The sequence below is a fragment of the Peromyscus leucopus genome, chromosome 5 (assembly GCF_004664715.2).
Source record: "Peromyscus leucopus breed LL Stock chromosome 5, UCI_PerLeu_2.1, whole genome shotgun sequence".
NCBI classification, from domain to species: domain Eukaryota; kingdom Metazoa; phylum Chordata; class Mammalia; order Rodentia; family Cricetidae; genus Peromyscus; species Peromyscus leucopus.
This window is the reverse complement of record NC_051067.1, coordinates 27,271,621-27,284,496: the sequence shown is the minus strand read 5'-3', so window position 1 is coordinate 27,284,496 and position 12,876 is coordinate 27,271,621. Positions and strand designations below refer to the sequence as shown.

The 12,876-nt window shown below is 44.1% G+C and overlaps 1 protein-coding gene across 1 annotated transcript in view; it reads right to left on the bottom strand.

Annotated features, from left to right (window-relative positions):
- Positions 1-12,876, bottom strand: part of F13a1 (coagulation factor XIII A chain) — a 162,185-nt gene that overhangs the window by 41,025 nt on the left and 108,284 nt on the right. The window contains exons 9-10 of the mRNA XM_037205794.1: positions 8,124-8,227; positions 6,432-6,520 (exon numbers count right to left, since the gene is read on the bottom strand). Coding sequence (XP_037061689.1) covers positions 6,432-6,520; positions 8,124-8,227 — 193 coding nt within the window. The remainder of the gene's footprint in view (positions 1-6,431; positions 6,521-8,123; positions 8,228-12,876) is intronic.

The following is a 12,876-nucleotide window of genomic DNA, read 5'->3' as shown; positions in this document are numbered from 1 at the left end:
GTTCCAGAGAGATGCTGGATTAGCCATGGGAAGCCTGGGCTCCAACACTGGTTGTGGCCCTGCAGGAAGCCATGTTAACCTCCGTGAATTTCAGTTCTGGTTTCTGTAACATGAAAACCCATCCTTCCTGCCCTGTTAGTTTCATAGGAATCTTTTAGTCCAGAATGAGATAAGATCTGTGTGAACATGACTTGGAAAGTTCCTAATTGACTAGAACTGGCATGGCCAATTATGGGAGAGTGGTGGGAACATGATGGTGTTCTCCCAACTTTAAAATTTGAGATTAAAGAGAACAATTTTTCACACTTTTTTTGCAAAATGTTCTGAATTTACATGAATCTGGCCTCTGCTAAGGAGGATGTAGTCAGTACTGGGTAAATGCCCATGGTGTTTCAAGAAACCTTATAGTTGATAAAGTAGGCCTCGAATATCAATCTTACAAAGTCTGTATTATTCTATTTGCTACATAAGACATACGGAGACTCATCAGGGCAAGTGAAGTTTTGTGGGCATGTATAGCTACAGTCTCTGAGCCAACCCATAGCCCATGCTCCTAATCTTTACCTTGGCTGCTCCACAGCCTATTCCACTAGATCTTCACTTTTTGCTGGTCAACAGCATGTCTCTTTGACCTTCACTTTGGGCTAGTATTCTATGGCCCATCCTTGACCTTCACCCTAAACTGCCCTTGATCTCATCTCCTTCAACTTTGCCCTGGGCTGGCCCTATCCCCTTGAACATCATTGTATACTTCCTCTCCCACCTAGGCACTACCATGCTTGGGGTTTGATGAAATGCAAGTCTGAGATGTGGCATCCACAAGTAGAGCAAGAAAGGACCGACAACTACCTAAGAAATGTTTGTCCTTTGGGGATGTTTAAATGAGCTTCCTGAGAATGCTAGCATCCCTTTTTGTAGAGACAACACAAGCATGGCAGCTGCTCCCCTACTTTCAAGCTCCCAGAACATCGATGATAAACATCCCCCTTATCAAAATCCTTGTCGTGTCTCACAGCTTCCCAGGAGGATGAGGTCAAATGTGAAGTGACTAAGTCCTGGTCTCTCCTTCTCCATGGCTGAAACCTCAGGCCAGCCAATCAACATTGTCCCTTGTGGGAAGAGGACAGGAATAGCATGTGACTGAGATGGCACTTCTATAATGTGTACCAGGGGTGGGAGGTGGAGGCACAGTGACTCCAGCATGCTTTCAGTCTAGCTGTTGGTGCGCCAGTTCTGTATCCATGTTTAAAGATGAACTATGTAGGTCCTCAAAAAGATGCAGGTGATAGACCGTAGCTGCAGCCAACTGCCAAAGCTGGAGCAGTAGTTACAAACAGGTACACTGCAGTGAATAATGGCTTCAGGCTGTGCTATTTTCTCTGAACATGGGATGGATAGTATCTTTGATAGAGGGGTTGGTTGGTAGATCAGTACTGCTTGTGAAAGGTCTCTTTGCACACATATTTTGATGTTTGTTTTTTAACAGTTATTTACTTTTTTGTTCATGTGTAAGAGTGGCAGGTGTGGAGGTCAGAGGACATCTACAGGAGTCAGTTCTTGCCTTCCACCATGTGGTTCCTGGGATTGAACTCAGGTTGTCAGACTTGGCAGTAAGCATCTTTACTCGCCAAGCCATCTTGGCAGCTTCTGGTGTTTGTTTTTGCACAAGTTATCCTTGTATAACTCAGTTTGGCCTAGAACTCACTATAGAGCCTGGACTGGCTTCTGATTTGGCCTTAGCCTTCTGGGGGCTGGGATTACAGGTAGGTATCTACACCTGGTGTGTGAAGCCTCTGTTTGTGGCCGGTCTTGGTTCTTGTTTGTTCTGAATGGAATCCGTCTTAGTGAATACCTTAGTCCCTCCTCTGTACTCCAAGAGACTGTGGCCACATAGAGCCAGGCTCCTGCTGTGACAGCTGATTGATGCTACCTTTACAGCATGGCACTTTTGCCTCTGGTCAGACAGGGTGCTTCCTGTGCATGTTGTGTTGTCTGTCAGGTCCTGAGGGCTCAGGGAGGTGGGCTAGACCCTTGGCAGGCTAGAGGGTCTTTGCAAACTTGTTGCTGGTGCCCACAGCATGGTGCCCTCCATGTTCTTTGCTGCTGGGGATGGAGATGCCTTCTAGAGCTCAGGACCCAAGGACAAGATCTCTTTGCTTTGTCTATTTATCGGTGGAAACAAGCTTGCTGTGGGCCCCAGAGAGAAAGCAACGCTTCCTCCAGAGCATAATGAGGCCCTGGATTCCTGCTCAACCAGGGGCCTCCTGGCACAGCTGTTGAACACTCACCCTGTACTTGCCATTTGTAGCTTGTGAGTATAGGAGGCTGGACATGCTCTGTGGGTGCTCTCGGCAGGTCACACATGTTCTTGTCCCCCACAAGGACTCACAGCACAAGCTGGGACCTCATCTCCAAGATGCTGTTCCTACCAGCAATCTCTGTTTGCTGTATGTGTGTGTGTATTCATTCACTCATTGCCGCAGATATTGCTTCTACTGTTGAGAATACAGGGAGACCCTATCTTCATGGAGCTTCTATATCAGATGGTGTGTGTGTGTGTGTGTGTGTGTGTGTGTGTGTGTGTGTCCATGAATGTGTGTTGTATGGTTTGTGTATGTGTTGTATATGTATATTTGAGACTCAGTGGTGTGCATGTATATGTATAGTATGTGTGTAAACCACACTTGTCCATGAATGCATGTGTGTGTGTGTGTGTGCATGTATGTATGTAGCATGTGGTATATGAAGGGTGTGTGTGTATGTGACTCCCAGGTGTATGTACATATATGTGCATTAGTGTGTGTATGTCCATTTGGGCTGAGGCAAGGTCCACTGGAGGAAGTGGAGGTAGACGAGAATGATCTTTCCCAAGAAGCAATTCTTTACTGAGAACCACTGAGGTAGGTGAACATTGGAACTCAGATGGCTTCAGGCTGAACGCCATTCTACTCTCCATTTACCTCTTCAGAAGCCCTGAGCCATGCTGTTCTGGGGAGAGAGGTGGCACCTGAGTCTTTGGACCTGACGGAACTCAATGATGTGAAGCAAGCATGTGGAGCGAGGGGCAGAGAATCCCAGGTGTGGATGCTCAATGTCCTCCCTTCTGTACCTTTCTGTGTAAAGTAGGGGAGAAGAAAAGGGAGGACATTTTCCATGTCTCTTTCCTCTTTTAGGCTCCGTTTTCACCCAGAGGCCAAGGAAAGTCCTAGAAAAGCTGGCAATCAATGAGCTGGATGGCCTGGAAGCTGGTAAGGAATGGCCAGGATGTCAGTGTGCTGAGGCAACAATAGGCAGACCACCAGCTGACATCCCTCGGGCAGGAAGAGGAAGTGTGACACACAGGTGGAGGAAGGCATGGAGCTTCAGCTTCGACCTGAGTCACGGAGACTCATACTAAAGTCATCCACTACCCCGATGGGGTCCCGGCGAGCACCCCCGAGAGAAGAAATCTCATATGCTTTTAGGCAGCTCATATATCTCTGCCAGATAGCTTGGACCTGGAATTCAGCCCAAGCTAAAGCAACAGCCTGCGCCCTCCGACAAAGAAGCCTCGGCTGCAGCTAGAGAGGGCAATTATCTGCAGATCCTGATGACATTCCCAACACCCTGATCTATATTTAATAACAGCAAAAAGCGCTTGCATTAACAGCTATTAGGCCCTTCACTACTGCGAGGAGGCCGGCCTCTCTCCTTCTCTGTAGCAATAAGGCACAATAAAAATATAAAAATAAAGCTTCATGGGTTTCAGAGTGATCTCCCATTAAGAGATTCTCAGAGTGTCATAAACTGTGAGATGACAGCAGGGGAGGTTTGTACGAATTTTCAAATGCCAAAGTGAAATCAAACGGGTAAAACTCCTAGCACAGTGAGGCTGGTCTCCCGAGGCGTCTAGAAACCGCACTGGCAGGTACAGTGTATTCTTTCTGTGTGTTTCACATCTGTGATTTCTGCCGTCTGAATGCTGACACTTACTTCCCACGTACTTTTCAACACTCTCCCTCCTTTCCTGGTGACTGCTACTTGTCTAGCTCGGGTTTGTTATGCTTTGAATGAGAGTGTGCCTCACGGGATCATGTGTTTGAACACTAGGTTCCCAGCTGGCGGCATGGTCTGGGGAAGCTGTGGAACTTCCAGGAGCTGGGTCCAGCTGGAGGAAGTGAGTTGCTCAGGGCAGGCCAACCCTGCTTCCTGTACACTTTCTGAGGTAAGGCAGCCAGTTGCTTCACGTTTCTGCTTCCGCTGCCATACCTTCCACATCATAATGCACTGTCCCCCCTCCAACCACAACCTCCCCCCCCCAAATTGCTCTTCCTTGAAGATATTTTTGTCAGGTGTGTTCCTGTTTCGCTTAGAGTAACATCAAGCCCTGCCCATCTCCCCCACGGAGAGACAATCCAATTTCTCAGGTAGGTCCTCTATCTTCAGTGACAGTTCCAGCCAACCCATGTTCCACAGGCTGTCAGTGCCCTGGCTGATGCCTTTAGCATTGATAGTGCTCCCTAGCCTATAGAATAAAGGATTAAATTTCTCAAGATGTGAAGATCCTCACATAGGCCTTTAGCCTTTACCTTTGTTTGACACCCTGATACATCATTAGTGTGCTGGTGACTCTGCAGAGCTGTTAGCTGTCCACACATAGCACTTGGGTGATCACGTCATCCCTCTGCCTAAAATTTCCCCCCCCCTCAACTTCTTTTCTTTCAAATTTATTTTTTTAATGTGTGCACCATGTTGTGCATGTAGAGGTCAAAGGACAACTTGTGGGAGTTGGTTCTTGCTCTGTGGGTCCCAGAGACTGAACTCAAGCCGTCAGGCTTGGCAGCAAGTGACTTTACCCACTGAGCCAGCTCACTGGGCCCTTCTGACCTCCCTCTAGACTCCTTTGTCTGAACAGGCATTAACCATTGCTCCTTTCCCTGTCATCCTGCAGCACTCTGCTCTTAGGACTGTGGCCATAAGATGCTCTTTGGCTTTGGGTGAGATTATAGTTTGACTAGACTCATTGTAAATTGAAGATGTGATAAGATGAAAATGCATTCCATATACCTCCCCTACAGAACATCTTAGCTGAGTGTCAGGGCACACTGTAGGGTGTCTGCTATTTTCCCTATGGTTATCTGGTGACTGGGAACTGCAGCTTGCTGCCACCCAGTATCATCTTAGAGGATCTATATGTTAGATCCAAGGAAGAGATCCAAATTCAAAATCCAAAGTGTGGTTTCTGTTGAATTCGTATTTCTTTGTACCATTACAAACTTTAAAGATTGTAAGTGGAGTTATCCCGGGTCAGGGGCCATCTGTATTTACACAGGGAATCCAGGTTGCCAGGTCACTTCCTGCCTTAGAGTACTGAGGTCTTTTCTGTCCTTCAATTCCTAGCTCCATTTTCTCAATGAATGCATCTCTATGCACAAAAGCAATCTTATTGCTCATACAACAGTTACTTTCATGCGTTCTTTGTATTGTCACATTTAACTACCACCCTGTGGATGGGTTTACTAACATAGTTCCCTCTGAGGCTATACATCTCAAGGACCTGGGCCTCTGAGCTCCCCATAGCCTTCCTTGATGTGAGTTAATATTAAATTTCCAGAGTGGCTGCTGGCCTAAACTCAGGTGCCCACCTGGTTTCAAAATTCAGCATTCCTTTTTACTAGCTAAATTACTGGGATGATATTAGGCACCCTGCTTTTCTTTGCCTTGATTTTCTTTTCTGTTGAGTGGGGAGACTTGCAATACTCATTTTAAAAGGGCTGCTGTGAGCATCAAACAGCCGCAGAGTGATTGTACAGAAAGAGATGGATACAGGATGGGACCCATCCCAGTGCTGATTGCTGTAAATATATCTCAAGGGAATCCCACATCTCAGCCTTTCAATACCTTTACTCCCCAAGAGACTTCCAGTCTTCTCTTTTACCTGATGTTGTTTCCATTGATTTAATTAGCTGTTTCCTGTCCTTCTAGCTCCTGCCTGTTGTTCTGGAATCTTAGACCCTTTACTTAACATCTTATCAACCTATTAAGTGGCCCAAATTTCTCTTCTTGAGTAGCTCTTTATACCCTTCTTTCTCTTTTTAGCTGCTGCTACTGCTGCTGTGGCTATTGCTTTTGTCAAGTTTTAGTTGAATGATCCAGTTCATCACTCAGTGTCTTCAGAACTACTGATGCCAGTTCCCAAGTACCCAGAACTGAACTCAGTTTTGGTAAATCTCTTGCTTTTAGTAGAAAACAATCCCAAGACTTCAAGGCAAGAAAGCGTTAAGTAGGAATTGCATTTAGCATTAAGAACCTGAGGATGGAAGGATGTCTGGTTGACAGGAAGCATACACCATGTACCTGGGAAATCGAGAAATAACAGCCTGGTGTCTAACTCTTTGATGTGTTAAGAGGCTGTGGTGGAAAATGACACTTTCCTCCAGCTTTCCACTTACCTCTGCAAAAACAAATGGGGCATCAAACTGGAAGCAGACGTGGCCGTGCTTAACGGCTTGAACAGAGGCGGGGCCACAGCGGTACATGCCTGTAGTGCACAACCAAGAGGAAGGCAGTGTGAATTTGTTGTTTCCAGTTCTGCCCACCTACAGGACAGCACACAGCACTGCCAGGGCTCTACAGACACCAGTGTCCTCAGCCTCACCAGTGACTTTGCCTAAATGTTCTCATGGGCTACAGAAGACAGGTGACTAATACGTATGATTAAAAGAGTTCTTCTAGAAACGCTAATTCAATCCCAAATCTAAAGGCCAGGAAAAGAATATTGGGTCAACACTATTCCTAATTCTGTTCTGCTGACTACAAACACACACACTAATCTGTTTATCCCTTTTCAAATTATTCTGGGTAGTTTTTGTCAACTTGGCACAGGCACAAGCTAGAGTCATTTGGGGGGAAGAAAAGCTCAATTGAGAAAATTCTCCATCAGGCTGACCTGTAGGCAAGTCTGTGGGGGCATTTCCTTGATCAGTGATTGATGTCAGAGCACTGAGTTCACTGTACATGGTACCATCCCTGGCCAGGCGGTTATGGGTTATATAAGAAAGCAGACTGAGCAAGCCACCTTGAGCACCTACCCTGACTTCCCTTCATGATGGACTGTGTCTTTGAGCTGAAATACATCTTTTCTACCCCAAGTTGCTTTTGGTCATGATGTTTATCACAGCAACAGGAACCCAAGTGAGATTGTCCCTGATACATCCTTGGTAGTTGTATTGATCTCACTTTGACTGTTTTTTTGTTTATGCCATTTGTCAGGTTTAGTTGCCAAGTCTGGACACCAACCATGCCCATTGCTCCTTATTTAACATTTGGCACGCTCATGTTCATGTTTCTAAGATCCATTAAATTTCAGCTATCTATTCACATTTTCTAAGAGATCAGCTGCTGTAGTTCTTTGAGTCTCCTTGTACTATAAAGTCCACAACAGCAGATAGCATGATGCTTTCTCCATAAAATCCAGCATCCCAGCATGGCATCATTGTGACTATGGACTAAATGCTTTCATATCTATGAAGACTTACAACATTACTGTCTCAGACCAACATCAGAAGAAAGAGGTGGATGCACCTGGGACTTGCAGTTCTTCGGTGTTTATCATCATATTTTAAAAAGTGTGATTCTATAAATATCTGGGGTTGTCACAGCTGCTCCTGATTAGCAGGGTTGGAAAGTTAGAAGACAAATATCTACCTACTCAAGTTTTGAAGGAGACCGCAGAACATAAGACATGAGGCTTTGGAAGAACAACAGTTTAATAGGTGATTTATAATTATCTTTCAATGTCTTTATTTTCTCTCTAGTCTTTTACCTCCTCATCATTGTAGATCAGGGAGGACTGAAGTATGTTTTATAGCCTAGTAAAAATGCTTATCCAGATTTTTTTTGCCCTTGTCTTCAAAACTGCTTATCAAAGCAAGACTAGATGAATTATATAAGTTATATTCTTTTCCAAAAGTTGTAAAACAATCAGGGTAAAGCTGACTATTGAAATGAAGTGAAACTTGACTGACAGGCAGTTAATCCTGTATGCATGCCCAGCAAGCACATTTCCAGTGTTGGTTCCTAATGAGTGTGCTACCCACACATCAAAACGAGCAGTGAAGTAAATAGGGAAGAGGCAGGCTTACCATCACTGTTTTCCTGGGGTGTGCTGTCCACAGCTTGCCAGCCTCCGAATCCAACAGGAAGATCAGGTCTTGTCATCCAAGCCTCATTCCAACAGTGGTAGTTCCTAAGAAGACAATCCAGAAGTTCCACTTCCTGTAACACTCCGATCTCCAAACAATCAAAGAGTGACCTCCATTCTATGCTACGATCACTGGGATAGATCAGGCTAAGTCTAGGGCTTTGGAGACTGCCTGGGTCTCCTGATTGGAGTTTGTGGAGCATCCTTTGGGTCCCTGAGATGACTGTCTGTTTCTTGCTTTCCTCTGCTAAAATCGGCTTCAAGGTCATCCAGATAAAATGTTATAGTTTTGATCAAACCATCCTCTGAGACAGAGCTTACGATGTTCAAAGGCAGGGAAGAAATGTCAGCTGAAGGGAAAATATTTATCTCTGGCTTTCTTTTACATGGCTTCAATTTATACAAAGTATATTCTGTAGCAATTTAGCAACACTTATTTGTGTTTATGGCCTTAGACCATCGTCTTAGTAACGATAACATTAGCTGCTGATTATAATTCTCTAAATCTGTGGCAATTTGCATTTGCTGTTCAATGAGAAGAAAAGGCCACAGGGGTAAGTGTCTCTTTACCCTTCACCAAAAGCAGGCACCCCATGAGGTAAGGCCTTTTAAAACTCCCTCAGAACCTTGCATATGACCCCTGAAACAAGAACACAGAATGAAATGTCATCATGAATTGTATTATTATGTCCTTGGAAAGACCTGAGATTATATGACAGCAGAGAATCAAACGAGAACACATTAACCTGTGAGCACAATAGAAAATGTTCATATAGTACTAAGGATTTAATGGTGGCTATTGCAGCTTCTGTTTATAGCACTGATGGTTTCAGACCCAGCCATCATCCATCCTCCTGAAATGTCCCTCAGTGTCAGTAGTGTGTACATGCTCCTAGCTCTCTCTCAATTCTAGCCATTTCTGATTGGGTCAATGAAGAGATCCTAACCTAATCGAATACCCACAATTCACAGAGTTCCTTTCTGAGGCTTGAAGAGTCAAAGATGATTAGGATATGAATTGTAGAACCTCTCCTAAAGAACCTTACAATCTACAAGGAATAACAACATATATATCACTTGCCACTTATTAAAACATGTTATATATATATATATATATATATTATATATATGGCAAGGTTTAATTAAGAGAATATATGGATGTATTTAGAACAAGGCTTAGCTTATATAAGTGCTCAAACAAAGGAACTCAGGTTTTTAAACATAATTAATGAAAGTGACATGTTCTAAGATAGAAATTCACTGGGGGTGCCATAGGATCACTGAGTGACAGACAGCTGATCTCAGAGCCTTGAGAAAAGCCAGAGGGCAGAAAGTACTGGCCACAGTATGTCTGGGGTACTATAAACCCATCAGAGTTGGGGGGCAACTAACAATCACCTCTAACATAATCCCTAAATCCTAAAAATCTTTATGTATCTTTACACACCTGACAGTCTGTCTCTAAACCCTGTGAATTCTATCATAACTACCTCCCCCTATCCCCACCCCCTATCTGAAGGAGAGGAAGCTGAAGTGAGCCTAGCCTTAGATCACACAGGCCATCAATGGTAGAGCTTTGAAGTCAATGCTCTTAAGTACTGAACTGTTGGATGGGAAAACTGTGAGACATTTTGAATCAAATTAATATCTGTGCTTTATTCTTATGAGCAGCTATTGAAATAATTTGAGAAGTAGAGTAAAATTTGCAAACTGGTATTTGTAGAAGACGGGCCAGTCTTCAGATTTGGCCAAGTTCCTACCCACGCAAAAAACGCTATAGTAATCTACAATGTTTCCACAAAGTATCTACCGCAAAGAGTCATCACCATGGGAGGTAGAAAACCCATCTGAAGGGGCAACCCCAGTGCATTGGTGAACTCTCTATATAGTGGAGGATTGCTTCACCTCTGGAATGATGGGACTATAAGCCAGTGTCATCACTCATGGGGACTGAATCTGGGGCTTCATGCATGCTAGGTAAGTATTCTACAAACTGAGCTACATCCCAAACCCCAAGGAAGACTCATGTTCTGACAGAGTGAAGAAGCAAAAGAGCAAAGTTTATATCGGCAGTGGTGGGGATCGTGGGTGATTAGCTCAATCTGGACTCCAGGCACTTGCTTGCCTATGGGAAATCCAAGAGTTAACCTCCCAGGGGTACTTTTGTTCATACATGTGACACTCTGGATTTGATGAAGAGATAGCTGGAGTGTTCATGGGTAGGAGAATGAGGCAAAAATCCCATTGGTTAAGAAGGAACAGAGGGCAATACTGTATTCCAGAAGAGAGATCTAAGCTGTGAAGGGGAGAAGAAAAAGGACAAGTCTGGGGCTATTATATAACACAGCCCAACACCAGGAAGACTGCTTTAAGTATTTAGCATTAGGGGACTAATATACTCCTACTTCCTACCCATTGGCTCTTCTACCGTTGGGGAGGAAGTAGGAGTAAGGATCTCAAATAACAAGGGTCAAGAGACAGGCCAGGAGCAGTCTGTGGGACAAGTGTGGGAAGCGCTATCAGGTCTGCAGGGCAGTGAGGATGTGATAAGGACCACAGTGTGTGGTCTCTGAGCAGGAGCAGGAGGTAGGATCCCACCAGAGAAGAGCATCTGTCTCAGGAAGGTCACTGTGTGTGTGTGTGTGGTACCTTGCTTGTCTAATTCCAGAAGAGAGGCAGAGGGACCAAGGAAAACAGCAGAGTGGGCAGTACCCTGCTTCCTCCATGGCTCTCCCTGTCCCCATGAGATGACTAGGATCCAAATTATCCTTATTTAAATGCAAATCTCCTTGGCAAGGTTAGCCTGGGACAAGAAAAATACTCTCTGCATTTCAGATCTCAGGCAAAGACATTTCTTTGAAGATAATATTTCTTTTCAAATGGCCAGGAGGTGGGGAGAGTTGCCTCTCAGTCTATCACCTAATTGCTTACCCATGAGGTCTGGCTTCCAGTTTCTCTTACTGCTAAGATGCTGTGTATGGGAACAGAAAGTCGCCTCACAGGGTGAGGGCGACTGGTTGGAAGGAATACTCCCAATACTCCAATACTGTCTTTGGCAGTGAGTGGCAGGGCAGTGGCTTAGCAGCCAGCTGGCCCTGAGCAGTGGGAGAGGAAGTCCCCTACATTGTCATAGGGACTCTGTTCATAGGGTGGTCAGTTTTCTGTACTCTGGGTATATGGGGAAGCCTGAGAGAGTTCTCTATCCAGCATACATCCTGATCTGCTCTACCCTAAATCCCCCGTGAAAGAGGCTATGTTTACAGGTATTTAAATTTTTTGTTTTAAATATTTAAATGGATGATAGAGGTGCTTAGTGGGAAGGGAAAAAACTTGTCTCTGTTTTCAAATACTTTGCATTTTTTTTTTTTGGATGCAATTTCTACACAATTCTGAGGATCAAAATTTCCAAATGATATCTTTTCCCTTTAGCCTGACAAACTTCTACTAACATCTCTTTTTAAAAAATTTTAAATCATCAAATAATGATAATAAATACTACACATTGAATATACGTTTGTGGGATTCAATGTGATTTCAAATATATTTTAAACTTTTAAAAATGTATTTTATTTTTATGTGTGTATGTTTTGTCTGCATGTATGCCTGATGCCTGTGGAGGTCACAGGTGGGCTTCATATTCCCTATAGCTAGAGTTACAGACACTATTTTTAGTAAACATGTGGCTGTTGGGAATCCAACCCAGGTCTATTGGAAGAGCAGCCAGTGTTCTTAACTCCTGACGCGTGTCTCCAGCCCTGTAAAAATTTACATGTATATGTATGTGTATGTACATATGTATGAATGGGTCTGTACATGTGAGTGCGATGCCTGAAACACTCAGAAAGGGGTGCTGGACGCCCTAGAGGTGGATTACAGGTAGTTGTGAGCTACCAGGCATGGGTGCTGGAACTGAACTCGGGTCCTCTGCACCACAGCACCTTCTCTTGACTGCTGAGTCATCTTACCGGATCCAAGTGTGATTTTTTTTTTATTGTACATTCCTGTTGTAAACACTAACATTTGAAACACATTCTCAGAGCAATTGCATGGCATACACTGCATTATTACCAACTAGAGTCTCTGTGCTACACTTAGGATCTGAAGCACTTGTTCATCCCGAATGTATTTACTCCAATTGTTAACTCCCCAGTCTAGGACACACATACAGGTTCCCAACATGCCGTTTCTTATCTTCAGCCTTCTCTGTCCAGATATCTCCCTAAGTCTTCTGTTCTCATCTTGATTTTGTCAGGGATTTTAGAAGGTGTGAATTCCCTCTTTTTTAATTAGCACATGAAGCAATGGGCTGTTCTATGGCATTATCTGGTTGATCCTCCCCCACGCCCCGCCCCTCGATGCTCAAGCCCCACCCACTCTCTCTGTTTTCCTCCTCCCCTAAGAGCTCCACTCTGCTTCTATGTGGTATGCATGCTATTACCCCCTCCTCCATACCCATACCATACCCTTCCACATCCTCCTTTCTCATGTCATGACCTATACCCACCACATATACATGAACTAAAATATAGGATTATTTCTTAAACTCTAGGATCTTAATATGAGAGAAAATATGGCATTTATCTTTTGGAGTTGGAGTTACTTTGCTTAATATAATAATTTCTAGTTTTATCCATTTTTTCTTATAAATGTCATGATTGCATTTTTCTTAATGGCTGAATAAAATTCCATTTTGT